Here is a 13,115-nt window from a genome sequence, read left to right as displayed (position 1 = left end):
CAGGTTCCTCTGGCACCACCTACAGCCTGTAGTGCGATTTGCAAAAATCCACCGTTCCCTGTTCATTTACACCAATCAGGGCCAGGGGGGGGGGTCTAACTGCTTGTCAATCACTGCTAATGCACACGCATTCATTCTCCCTTGTGGGGGGAGGGGCTTAGGAGACCGCTTGGGCTTTAGCAGAAAGGGGGGAGGGACTGAGAAGTTGTCGATGTTCAAATTTTTTGGCTAAGTCCTGGATCTTCACAATCCTACCTACAGCACCTTTCATTTTTGAATACTGAATTGAAAGGATCAGTATGTGAGAACTCTTGAATGAACACCAGGCAAATCAGAGCCAGAGAGCGAGAGACACGGCTTTGAAGCGTTTCCATCCCAGGATTGCAGGATTGTTTCTGCAGGTTGAAAAATAAAAACTGCAAGGCACTGTAAAATCTGCAAATAATGGTAACGACCAGTTAGTTACCTCGACATCAATAAATCCAGTGAACAATATGGCCTAACAGCTTCTAATTTGGTCCAGAGGGAGAGGAAAGGTGTCTGCGGCAAACAGGTGAGCGTTGACATTTTGGCAGTGCCAGGTCAAATCTAGCAGTAGCATTTTTTTTTTTTTTTTTTTTTATATATATATATTTGGACAGAACTACATCTGCTTCTCCCACTGACTGATAATCCTGGAGACTTTGCTATTCCAGCATTTAGAGGATACATTGTATTGGGAGTATCTGAAGAACACAGCAATTTATCTGTTCAATATCTATCCATTTTAGAAGAAACGTACATTCTCATAACTGTACCGAAACATTGCAAAACAAACAAACACCGATTTAAGATAAAACATGAATAGTTTTACATTCATGTATCTCTCAGTGGGCTTTACTTTACAGGTGTTTCAGCCTCAAACTGAGCCGTCTTCTGTCTTAACCCTCAGGAAAAGCCAATTGTTTTTAAATGATTTGGCTTTTCCAGTTCACTATAGAAGAAGATATGGCTCTGGGAGGGAGGGGTGTTGTTACACTGACACCAAAAGAAGACTGACATTAAGCGATGGATGGCGGCTCTTGGCCAACAGGATTGTGTGTTCCTTTCTCCCCGTTCAAACAGATCACGCTGTCTAATGGCTAAATCCCTAAACTCAACACACACAAAAAAAAAAAAGTCATATTGTACACAACCCTCTCAAAAGAATAGTTCTCATAATAGAACCAAAAAAAGGGAGCCAAATACACATTATGTATGGAGGGGTTGTGTGCACTGTGTGTGTGTGTGTGTGTGTGTGTGTATGTCGTACATTAGAGTGTAAAAACTGTCGGGGGCTGGTACACGCAAAAAATAAACCCAAACTGGAACTGAGAGCTTCACCAAAGGAAAGCAAGAAACAAAAGTTCTGTCTGACAAAAACTGTAGATAATCAGAGTCACTTTTTGAGGGGCTGGTAGACTGAGGCGTTGGGGTCCAGGGAGGAGGGACTATTGTCCATGAACTTGGAGGAGTAGTGCGGGGTGACGGGGCTGAGGTTGCTGCCGTCTGATGAGTAGGACAGGCTGGGCATCACTGCCATCACCTCGGCTATCTTCTGCTTCAGCTCGGCGATCTCCTGCTCCCTCTGGTGGATCTGGCCTGGGTGAGACGGAGCAAACAAAGACATTCATATCACAGCGTTGAGAGAAGAGTAAGGGCTCCTGCCCACTGGCTGCGTGGCGTGAGCGTGGCGTTTCTGTTGCGTGGCGGCTGCGTGGCGTTTTCTATGTCTTTGCACACCAGAAACGTGTCTGACGCGGCGCTGCTGCTAGCCTTGTCTATACACATGTATGTTTCCATATGGGGAGAGTTATGGAAATGTATTGCACTCAAGCAGTAGTATTCATGTCCATGTAAAACATAAATATATACAGATTTTTGATTACAGCGAAGATAACGTCAGCAGTATTGACGGCAAAATAGGCTACAGAATATTTTGTTCTGTATTGACAGGTGCAATATTTGAAAATCGATAATTATTTTTTATTATTTTTTTAAATTACATTTATATCTGCATTTATGTCAAAACCTAGAGACTTTCAAACATCAACATGTCATTTATTAAATGTATTTCGTGCCAAAATGACATCTTTTCGTATTCTATTTAGCCTGGAAACGCTTCCAACACGCTTACGTGTCGCGTGAAAAATAGGCGTCGGTCCTATTTCTAGCATGCACACGTTTTCGGCGCGGCTCGAGCCGCGCTTGAGACGTGCGTGTCACTCAGGCAGTGTGCAAGCTCTAACCTGTTAACATGGGAGCCAAAATATAAACGGACACGCCACGCAGCTGACACACTCACGCCACGCAGACGGTGTGCAAGAGCCCTTAGGGGGACATGAGTTCTGAAAGTGACCTTTGCAAATCGAATCCCCGACAGCTCTCGGATCACTTATAACTTTCCTGTGGGTGGGGGAGACAGTCCTTCCTTCATATTGGCATAGGGGTGGGCAATATGGATACAATCCTACACTAAACATACCACACTACTAGTATTAATTATACGGCAAAAAAGAAAGAAATATAATGCATTGTGGTCTCAATTTTCCATTTTCAATATGGTCCAGTCCTGTTAAAGTTGTACACCATACTGTGATGTTCATATTCAGCGTTTGGATTCTTGACTTGACTCATTTATTTATTATTATTTATTCTAGTTGGGAGAAAGTATATGGTGTTTCTATAATTGGCATATTTCATATTTTCACCACTTTAGTTTAGATGTTAAATAAACAAAGCAAACAAACAAGCAGACATGTGATCTCTGTAAACATTCAGATGTGGTGGGTAAAACCATTGAAGGGTAATCACTTGATCCCATGGAGCTATGGTTAGTGCTGTAGTGAGTTGGGGCTTTGTGGTGTAATGGTAATAGCTGTGGGTTATCGACTTCATTTCTAAAAGCAGAAATAGTTATGTTTAGACATGAATATGTTACATTTGATTAGGGTCAGATTTCAATTGCGTGCAGTGAGATTTTCAAATGCATGCTTGGCGCCGCCCCTCGAGTTGGGCCATGTTCATTGCTCATTGCCAGACCCTTAATCTTTCGGATTTGGGTCTGGATTTCCAGGCTACTACGGCATCTGAAATGATAATGATTACAGCATCAACGATAGCTGCGGCCCTACCTTGTGCTATCTCCAGCTGCCTCTTGGCATCACCCAGTGCAGAGAAGAGGTCCAGTTTGATCCTGGTCTCAGCACTCAGGCTGTTCTCCAGGTGCTGGGTCTTCTCCTGCATGGCCGACAGCGCTGACATCAACACCTCCGTGTCCTTCTCATTCTCTTTATACTTCCGCAGCTCCTGTATGTGACAGGATAGGAAAGAGACATTTTAAACAAATCAAAAATGATTATAATTAACCATCTTATTTTCAACAACAAAATAAGCTGTGCTAAATGCTTGATGCACCAGAAGACACAGGGCGTCTGTTTATTTAATTACATCAATTACTCTAGCTAAAATGGCATATCATTTTAGTAAAGTGATCACATGTGTTGTTGTACAGCAGCAGCATGTTAATGAGAGCTTATTCGCCAATTACATTCACAGAATTTACATAACATTTTGCGATATCGTTAATGACCTAGGAAGCGCACATTTAGCAATTCAAAGCATTATCTGATCAGAAGATGAGTCGTGTTATTCCTTCTCACCTGACACTTGCCCTCTAGATCCCTAATCTGCTCCTCCTTAAGTTTCATGTCCATGCTGAGCTTCTTACACTCAGTCTCCAGCTCTCTGATGCGACCACGCAGAGAGTCCGTCGACTCCACTCTGTCGGCCAGAAGAGAAAAGCAGCACTTTTAATAGTGGAAAAGGCATCCGATCTTTCACTTCTTGCATTGATATTTACTAGGGCTGTAACCAGGATTGGGCATCGAGAACCGATTGCCTACTTGGAATCGTTTCAAAATTTACGATTCCAGTGGAATCGTTTCTTTATTGGAATCGTTTAGAGGATTTGGTTTCAAATCCGATCATCGCTTCCCAATTTAACATGCGCAACTTTTGCTTTCCATAGCGGCCAGGCGCTTGTTGTGTTGCAGCCTCGGAGCACAGTAAGCGGCGCTCTAGTGTGGCTTTATTTTACATTGAAAAAGCCCTGTAAAACTGCAACTCACCACTGAATCAAAATACAACGTTCCTCTTATTTGCGAAAATAGGCATGTGACCCATTTCAACCCCACCCCTCAAAGAATTGGAATCGGAGAATCGATAAGAATCGGAACCGGAAGGAAGAACTGGAATCAGAATTGTTAAAATCCAAACGATGCCCAACCCTAGCTGTAGCGGTAATACGCTTATCTAATGAGTACCTGGTGGCGGCAGCTAATGCTACGGCTCTGGCAGCAGTGGCCTCCTCCATCTTCTTCCTCTTCCTCTCGTCGGCCAGCTGTTTCTCAGCCAGGGCGCGAGCCTCCTGCTCGGCCTTTAGCCTCTTCTCCAGCTGGGAGATGGTCTGCTTATCCTTCTGCTTGGCCTGGACGGCACTGTGGAGCCTAAAGTATGGAGAAGAACATAGTCAACCCTGGCTGGATCGTAAGATGAACACACTTTTGCACTTCTTCCACTGATGCAGCCCCCGTCTGCCTTCTGGTAGTTGTGGTAGTCATAAAACGTCACTTGTCTACGATGTTTACTGATAACACACCAATACTACGACACTAACAGAGAAAGCAATGTTTGTGTACCAAGGCTTGTCACTGACAGAGATACAGGTCATAGACTTAATACCCTTTCAAACAGTACTTTGTGCAATATGTCGTCGTTTTTATAGGTGTTCTGACCGACTTCAGTTCAGTAAGTTCAGTCTGTTGCGGAGTCAAACTGTTACGTTAAAACTAGCCTATACAAGCACTGCTATAAAGGTTAATAGCTCAGGCGGAATTGACCCATCAGATATGCTTCTGTGGCTTCTTGTGGTCTGTACTAGGACTTTTCAGCAGGTAATAATGTACTGTGAATCATAGCTGAGCTGACGACGGCGCTGTCAGCCACCAGCGAGGGGAGCTCAACTGGGGACAACTGATCCGTCCAGTCGTCCAGTCGGTTGAGTTTGATGATGTCGTGTTAAAAGATCTGTTACGTTACATGCATGTGCTGAACACCTCTACAGTCTTTCCTCAAAGGCATTCACAATGTCGTACTTGTTAAACATACAAATAGTGACAGGATTCATTGTGTCAAGAATAAAAAATTAAATAAAATAAAAAAAATAAAAACATACTGTGAACTAATGACATCTATATTTGAACAATTAGCCACGAGCAATAGCCCATTCAAGCTAGCACATCAAGAGAAAACGTAGAGGAGATGAAAATAAATAATTGCAATTATTTTGACTGATACTGCAATTGCGATATGATTCACAATATTGGAGGGAATGATCATTTTGGTCTCATTATTCTCATTTTCATTGAAAAATATTAAAATGAAAATGATTATAGTGTGATTTTTGCGAGAATCCATACCAAACAAAGATAGAGATATATATATATATATATATATATATATATATATATATATATATATATATATATATATATATATATATACACACACATACACACAGTGCTGCTCATAAGTATTCATACCCATGCTAAAGTTGACTAAAAAGAGGAATAAAAAAAAATCATCTTTTGGAAATTGATGTTAATGCCTTAATTAAAAAAATGAGGAAAAATCTAAACTTTTAAGGACACCAATTTTTTTGTGAATGAATAATGTATTGTAAATAAATAAATGTTCTTCCTTAAAATACAGGGGCCATAATTATACATACCCCTATGTTAAATTCCCATAGAGGAAGGCAGATTTTTATTTTTAAAGGCCAGTTATTTCATGGATCCAGGATACTATGCATCCTGATAAAGTTCCCTTGGCCTTTGGAATTAAAATAGCCCCACATCATCACATCCCCTTCACCATACCTAGAGATTGGCATGGTTTTATTTCAGTTAGCCTAATAGCTGGTTTGATTTGCATTGATATGGATCTTATCTCAGTTAGCTATTAGGTTAATAAAACCATGCTAATCTCTAGGTATGGTGAAGGGTATGTGATGTGGGGCTATTTTAATTCCAAAGGCCAAGGGAACTCAGCCTACATGGGGCGCACACTCTACTGGGTGAGCTAGAGGTCGCCCCACAAAGATTGTTTTCTCTAGTCTGTAGGATAGGATTTGTAGGCCGGGACATCTCTGCAGCACCACACTACTTCATTCAGAATGGTTTGACACATATTTTGCCTTTAACAAATATCGCGCCCCCCCCCTGCGATTTGGATATTGCACTAGTCCATGTTGCGATTTCGATAAAATTGCGATTAATTGTGCAGCCCTAATGAAAATACAGCGAAAGGGTAAAATAAAATGATCCACCTGTTTTGGATTGTCGAGGGATTTGGCAGACAGGACACACACAAATCTACAAAACCAAGGACTCCCGACCACCACACAGCCCTGAACTCACCAGCTGCCTACCTCAACATACTGTCGAGAAATGATATTTATTGCATAACAACTTAAGTAAGACTGTTGTCAGAGTTTAGATGAGTAGCCTACAGCATACTGTGTGTGTACCCACTTGTTCTGTAGCAGCTCGTTGTCCTGGCGGAGCTGGCCCAGTTCAGAGCGTAGGCTGCGGTCCTGGCTGCTCAGAGAGGAAAGCTGACTCCGCAGCTCCGACTCCAACTGCCTGTTGGCCTGAAGGTCTGCCTTCAGTCGCTTTACATCCTGCTCCAGCCTTTCGGGAAACAAAAAGGAAAGGCGAGTTCATCAAAAGGCAAACAATTCTTCTGTAGTTAGTCCGGGATAGAAAGAACTATTTCATTATTGGATGGAAGGTCATGACCACAAGAGTTAGCAAAGTGGTATTGGCTTGTATCCGTCAATAAAGTGCAAAAGTGAAAAAGAAAGCAAGAAAATACAGTAAAACAGATGTTGGATGACATTTATAACTAGGCCTGGCTACCGAATTGGATACTTTTCAGGCACCGTGCGAGTTGCCTCCTTAGCAGAGCTGGGCAATATATCAATATTATATCGATATCGTGATATGAGACTAGATATTGTCTTAGATTTTGGATATGGTAATATCGTAATATGGCATAAGTGTAGTCTTTTCCTGGTTTTACTGCATTACAGTAAAGTTATGTCATTTTCTGAACTTACCAGACTGTTGTAACTGTTCTATTATTTGCCTTTACACACTTAGTCATTATATGAACATTACCGATGATTATTTATCTAAAATCTCATTGTGTAAATATTTTGTGAAAGCACCAATAGTCAACACTACAATATCGTTGCGGTATCGATATCGAGGTATTTGGTCAAAAATATCCTGATATTTGATTTTTTCCATATCGCCCAGCCCTACCTTAGTATCGAGTATCGGAAAATGCCTCGTCATTCAATTCCAAATTTCAATACCTAAGGAGCAGATCTCATCAGCGCCAGCGAGCCAATGAGCATGCAGCGTGCTTCTACCACGATCTGATAATGCTGGTGATTGGCTGTCTAACGTTACACGTCGTCGAGGCAGGCAGGAAACACTCTACGTTACGCACACAGGCTGGGCTCACGTAGTAGGAGCTGACCAATAAATAAAAAGAGTTGTGCCGTAATGTGCAATGTTGTAATTTATTTTTGTTATAAAGGATTTTATTAGCCTAGAAATCTAGACGCACCCTTGCGGCAGCAAATTTAATTTGCAGCCGGGGGGGTCTAGGCACTCTCCGTTGGCTTGCGAGCTGGAAAAACCAAAGTCTAGTCAGGCCAATTACATCGTGTATAGAGTTGGTGGGCGGGCTTATAGCTGCTGCTGCTGGGAACAGCGGTCTTCTGGAAGACTTGGAGTTAAGCTTTTCTTTGAGAAAAGAACAAAGAACGACACTGAAGTCCTTCTTAAAAAAGGAAGATGTGTTCGGAGTTTTGCCGACCGGATACGTTTAATTCATCAACTAGCGTTGGTGGTTCCCAGACCAAACATCTTGATGTGGGTCTGGCTTGTCAGGCTAGGATTTTATAAAATTGGTATCGAAGAAAGTATAGTTCAGGAACCGGTATCGAAGTCATAGTATTGGTATCTGTATAAACATTTTTTTGAACGATACCCAGCCCTATTTATAACTGCACAGAGCAGCAACAAGATGCACAGTCAGAAGAATAGTGGGTGTTTTGAACCAGTACGACGGTGTGCGTCTTACCGTACGAGAGCGTCCGGCTTGCCCAGCTGGTTGTTGGGGATGCAGTTCTCCACTGGGTCCTTCTGCCCCCTCCCTGCCCCCTTCTGCTTCTTCTCATTCTTATTGCTTGAGGGACCTGGCGGCACGCTGCCATTTGAAGAACTGTGATTCCGTGGAGACGAGTTGGAAATGTTACCCCCACCTCCGCTGCCATTTTTGTAGTTCTTCCCTGTCCCCCCAGTTTCCTCTTTAGAAGCGGAGTGTGTGTTGGTGTTGGCATCGGCGTGTGTGTTCTCTCCTGCCAGGTCGTTATTCAGTCTCTTTGCGCCGACGTAGTTCTCTATGTACTCTGTCTCCTGTAGTTTGGAGTCCAGTGTGTGTATAATGCTGTTGTTATTGATTCCGATTGTGTTTTGTTTTTTGCCCTCGCGCTCTTTAACAGCACTGTCCTTCCCTTTTTCCCGGTACTCCAGTTCTGGTAGCGGGACTGACGTGCTTTTCTTTCCAGGAGGTGCTCCGTTTTGGGCTATAACTGCGGGTTCTACCTCGGAGATCCCTTTGGCTAAAGCAGCTGAAGGAGAGAACATGTAGGCAGCGTTAGAAGACATACAAGCAACATACTGGACAGAATCAACCAAATTCCACAGCACACTGGGAGCATTTATGACCATAAATATAGACTGATTAAGTGCGAGTCAAAACAGAGCACATTCCTGACCACAGCTTCATGCCAGCAGGCTGTTACAGGAATACTCTATTAAAGGAACACACCGTTTTTTGAAATAGGGGTTATTCACTGTCTCCCCTAGATTTAGATAGGTGGGCAAACACATTTTTGTCTCAGCGCATGCATTGTCTTAGTCCGCCAGCGCTTAGTATAGCGAATGGAATCCTTTGTTGCCGGATAGTCGTGAGAAAAAGTGAGCCAAAAAGAACCTGTATTACTTCTTGTGGCCTGCGTATTTATAACGAGTACAAATAGCAATGCAGATTAAGACTAGGCGATTTCCTAGGCAGATACTGACTTGGGACTATATTGGGGCGAAGCACTGCTACTTGGGTGCAGAGAAGCAACTCTGTGTGAGTAAAGGTCTAATATGGGTCGATCTATCCTGTAAAAAAAAAAAAAAAAAAAAACAGTGGTGTGTTCCTTCTAAATAGACAGAAAACCTATTGGGGTCCTTTCACAAATAACCTGTTTGGCGCAATCAACTTAATTCTGATGCATTTGAGCGTTTGGTTCGGGTTGTTTCAGCTGGTGATCGAACTCTAGTGCGGACAAAACATCCGGGGCCGAGATCTCATGAAAAGGTTAAGTCTGATCTGCTTCCATGTTTGTTTGTTGTTTGAGAGCAGAGCAGGCCAACCACAGGATTATGTGATAGTAGATAGCCAACCCATCATCATCGTCTTTGTTCCTTGTCCATGAGCGTACCGCTGCCAGCACAATTTTGATGGAGAATTTCTAATTTTCTGTATCGTAAGAAGTTTCGTGCTTCACATGTGTGTGTGTATATATCTCACCCTCCTCTGCCTCCCTCTCCTGTCTCTGCAGCATCTGTTGCTCTGGCGGTAAAGCCTGCAGTAGGAGCTGCATGTAGAATTCGTTCTCCTTCTGCACTTCCTTCTGTTTCCTCAGTCGCATCTTGTAGCTAACGTAGCTCTTAAAGCCGAAGCCCAGAGTCACCACTGGATAGCCGATACTTGGAGGCGAAGAGAAACACAAAGCAAACTTTTTTTTATAAGGGTATCCTTATTTTTTTTTTTTAAGGAAATAAATATTGGAGCATCTGCCATTTTATCCTGAGTTGCTTTACTATTTATCATGGGCATTACAAAGAAAGAAATGATAGGGCATTGACAAAAGACTCTACTATGACGTTTACCAGTGAGCAGCAAAGGGTCGACACAGGTCTACGTGAAAGTTCTTCAGATCTTTGAACCGTATGGCCGCTTCGATGTACACAAACAGGATCCACAGCGATACAGTGGGTAGACAGACTCCTCTTTCTGCGTGAAAGTAAGAGATGAGAAAAAAAAAAGAAAAAAATATGAACCCTCTTGAGTCTGGCACTAAAGAAACTTGGCAGCAATGAATTTCTTGTGCGTCTTTCAAGTGAAAGTAGGGCTGCACGATATGAGGAAAATATGCAATCTGCGACAACGTTGCATATCGCGATAACGATATTAATTGCGATAAATAAACAGATCTTAAAGTGTACTCAGTTCTGCAGCTTTCAGTATTCTGCTAAAATGCAACAAATTGCTTGCTAGATTTATAACAAATGAAAGGAAATCATTTCCAACATTCTTTTATTGAACACTGAATTGAATATAAAAAGGTACCAATAAAAAAAAGTAACATTTTAAAGTGTAGTTTTCTGCTGATATTTTCTTTTAACTAACACAAAAATACTCAGAGTGTCTATATGTCACATCCTTTTGCGATGTGTTTATTGCACCAGTTGATATCACGATGACGATAAAAAAAAACATATATTGCGCAGCCCTAGATGAAAGTGGCCGTTTGGCTGGCAGAGATATAAAAAGGTCCACAAAAAACCTTCAACTAACCTGTGTGCCAGACATACTGGACCCATACGTAGGTGCTGGCAGCGAAAAACAGCCATTGGACAGGGATGAAGAGGAGGCAGATGATGTCGGACGTGAACGCCACACATACAAAAAACACAGAGAACGCCTAGGTGTAGGAGACAGAGACAGACAATTAAATATGCCATAACAACTGTGCATAAATACAGTAGTTTATGTAGAGGCATGTGCGTACATGCATGCCCCTATTACACTTAGACATTAACGTGTACTGTTAAACAGACTCAAAAAAGCTTGTCTTGCTGGTCCCTCATCCACCACTATCATGTTTGACAAGCATCTACTGTTGCGGCTGTAAGCGGTCCGACAAAGTGCTGCTGCGAGGGACTGAACACTGAGAGATGCATGGACACACTGGGACGCGCTCCAGATTGTACTGCAATGATTTATTCCTCCACACGTAAAATACAACTAGTACTACAGTTACTAAACGTAAAGTTACTTTGTGAGTCTAAATACGTGCTTTAGTGCGGCGGTCAACACAAAGTGTTCGCTCCCAGGGTCCCCCCCCCTCGCTGTCAAAGCCCCAAAAAACCCAGGTGAACAGGTGAAGCAAACAAATAGCCTACGTTATCACTTCCGCTCAAGCCCACCACCTACAATATAAGTGCACAATATAATAATCAATAAATAATATAAATGAGACCATAAACAACATATAATATGTGGCTCCTACATCTACCTTAATCCTAAATGGCTTAAGGGTTTCTTTGCTGCATCCATGTACAGTACATACTGTAGGTTATTTCAATTGTATAGGTTCATCTTTTTTGTTTAGCTATCCAAATCACCTCCAGCTTAGATAATGATGTCAGGTAGAAAGAGGGGTCATATAAACAAGCTCTTACCAGCCCCTGATATCTGAAGGAGTCGTAGACACTTCGAATGAAAAGCCAGAAAGGCCACAGGTACTCGAACCTGAACTCCAGCACAAAGTCGGCGAGCAGAACTAAAACCCACACTACCAGGAACTTGAGGTACAGGAAGGTACTGTGGGAGAAGACAAGGTAAAGAAATAAAGATGGAGGAAAAAAAAAAGGTTAAAAAGAAAGACAAGAAAGCAACAAAGAGGGAGACTAAATGAGGTTTACCATTGGTATCATGACAAGCATCTTGGGTTTATACAACAGTCTCATGCCTCGTCTCCAGTGTGATTGCAGAGTGTTACCTCAAGTTCTTACTAGATTTAAAAAGGCAGATAAATGCCTACTCAACACTGCAACATTGAGCATAAATACAAATCTAGATATTCCCAACAAGTCTAACAATGTGTTTCTATTATCAAACACAAGTAGTGAGAGAGATGAGGATAGATAGATAGATAGATAGATAGATAGATCCAGTATGTATCATGGTATATACAGTGTCATGTCTGGACATGTTGCTTACAGCACAGCTGGTTTCTTTTGCTTTCTTGCCATCATCAGTCAGTCAATCTATAGGAAAAGGCATGCTATTTTGATATTACATCTTATCTGCTGGAATATTTACATGTTCGAGCTAGACCGGATTACTTGGTGGTTATTGCTCCCTTGGTGTAAGTTAACGTTATTTAAATGTAGACCTCTGCCAGACAAAGCACAGGTGAGACCCCCGCCGTCGGCATCACCCCGGACATCAAAACGAGCGCCTCTGATATTGCTGCTGTTCTTCATTCTCACAAGTTCACGCTCTATTTTCATTTTATTTTTTTAGCTGAACAGATTTCCATTTTGCGGAATGTGTTGCAATTTATACTTATTAAATCCCACACGAGAGTCACGGCCACCGTTCATTTTAATTTAGCCAGAATTTGAATTTAACTAAACGTTATCATGCCAGAAACAATCATATACGAAATACCACACAAGTAACGTTAACGTCAGGCCTGTAATTTTTACAATATGCGGGCATATTCCTTTAACATTAGCTCGTTGTGTAGCAACAACCAAAGCGTACCTAAATATGAATGTAGCATAGCCTGGCAGCCCTGTCTTGACATATGCAGAGGGGCGCCATTGTTATACAATAGCGTCCCTCCAGCCCCTTTTTGTACCTGCTATATATACCCTCGGTGATTCGGTTCCGTTTTAACGGCCGTCGGAGTTTGCTGCAGTCCGCATTGCGCCGCTTCATCCTCCCCCTGTTGATTCACTTGTGATATCGGTCTGGTAACTGGAACTGGAAATGTCATTCGCTCATCCTAATATTCACACTTCTTCAATTATCCACCATTGTTGTTGTTTTATGCACATGAAACAAAGAAATAAATAAAAACAGTCCGCTGAAGGCCCTCCCCTTTTCACGAC

The 13,115-nt window shown here is 42.2% G+C and overlaps 1 protein-coding gene across 1 annotated transcript; it reads right to left on the bottom strand.

Annotated features, from left to right (window-relative positions):
• Positions 1–628: 628 nt before the first annotated feature.
• On the bottom strand, positions 629–13,112 carry maco1a (macoilin 1a). Its single transcript, XM_031287212.2, has 11 exons — positions 12,863–13,112; positions 11,676–11,817; positions 10,789–10,915; positions 10,101–10,224; positions 9,739–9,917; positions 8,236–8,785; positions 6,612–6,770; positions 4,344–4,526; positions 3,681–3,801; positions 3,153–3,327; positions 629–1,620 (listed from the first exon to the last, which is right to left on the bottom strand). The coding sequence occupies exons 1-11, from the start codon at positions 12,940–12,942 to the stop codon at positions 1,418–1,420; spliced, it is 2,043 nt and encodes a 680-aa protein (XP_031143072.2). The 5' UTR covers positions 12,943–13,112; the 3' UTR covers positions 629–1,417.
• Positions 13,113–13,115: the final 3 nt, after the last annotated feature.

Source organism: Sander lucioperca, chromosome 16, assembly GCF_008315115.2.
Source record: "Sander lucioperca isolate FBNREF2018 chromosome 16, SLUC_FBN_1.2, whole genome shotgun sequence".
Lineage (NCBI taxonomy): Eukaryota > Metazoa > Chordata > Actinopteri > Perciformes > Percidae > Sander > Sander lucioperca.
Note: the sequence above shows the minus strand (reverse complement) of the source record. Positions and strands in the feature narration are given on the sequence as shown.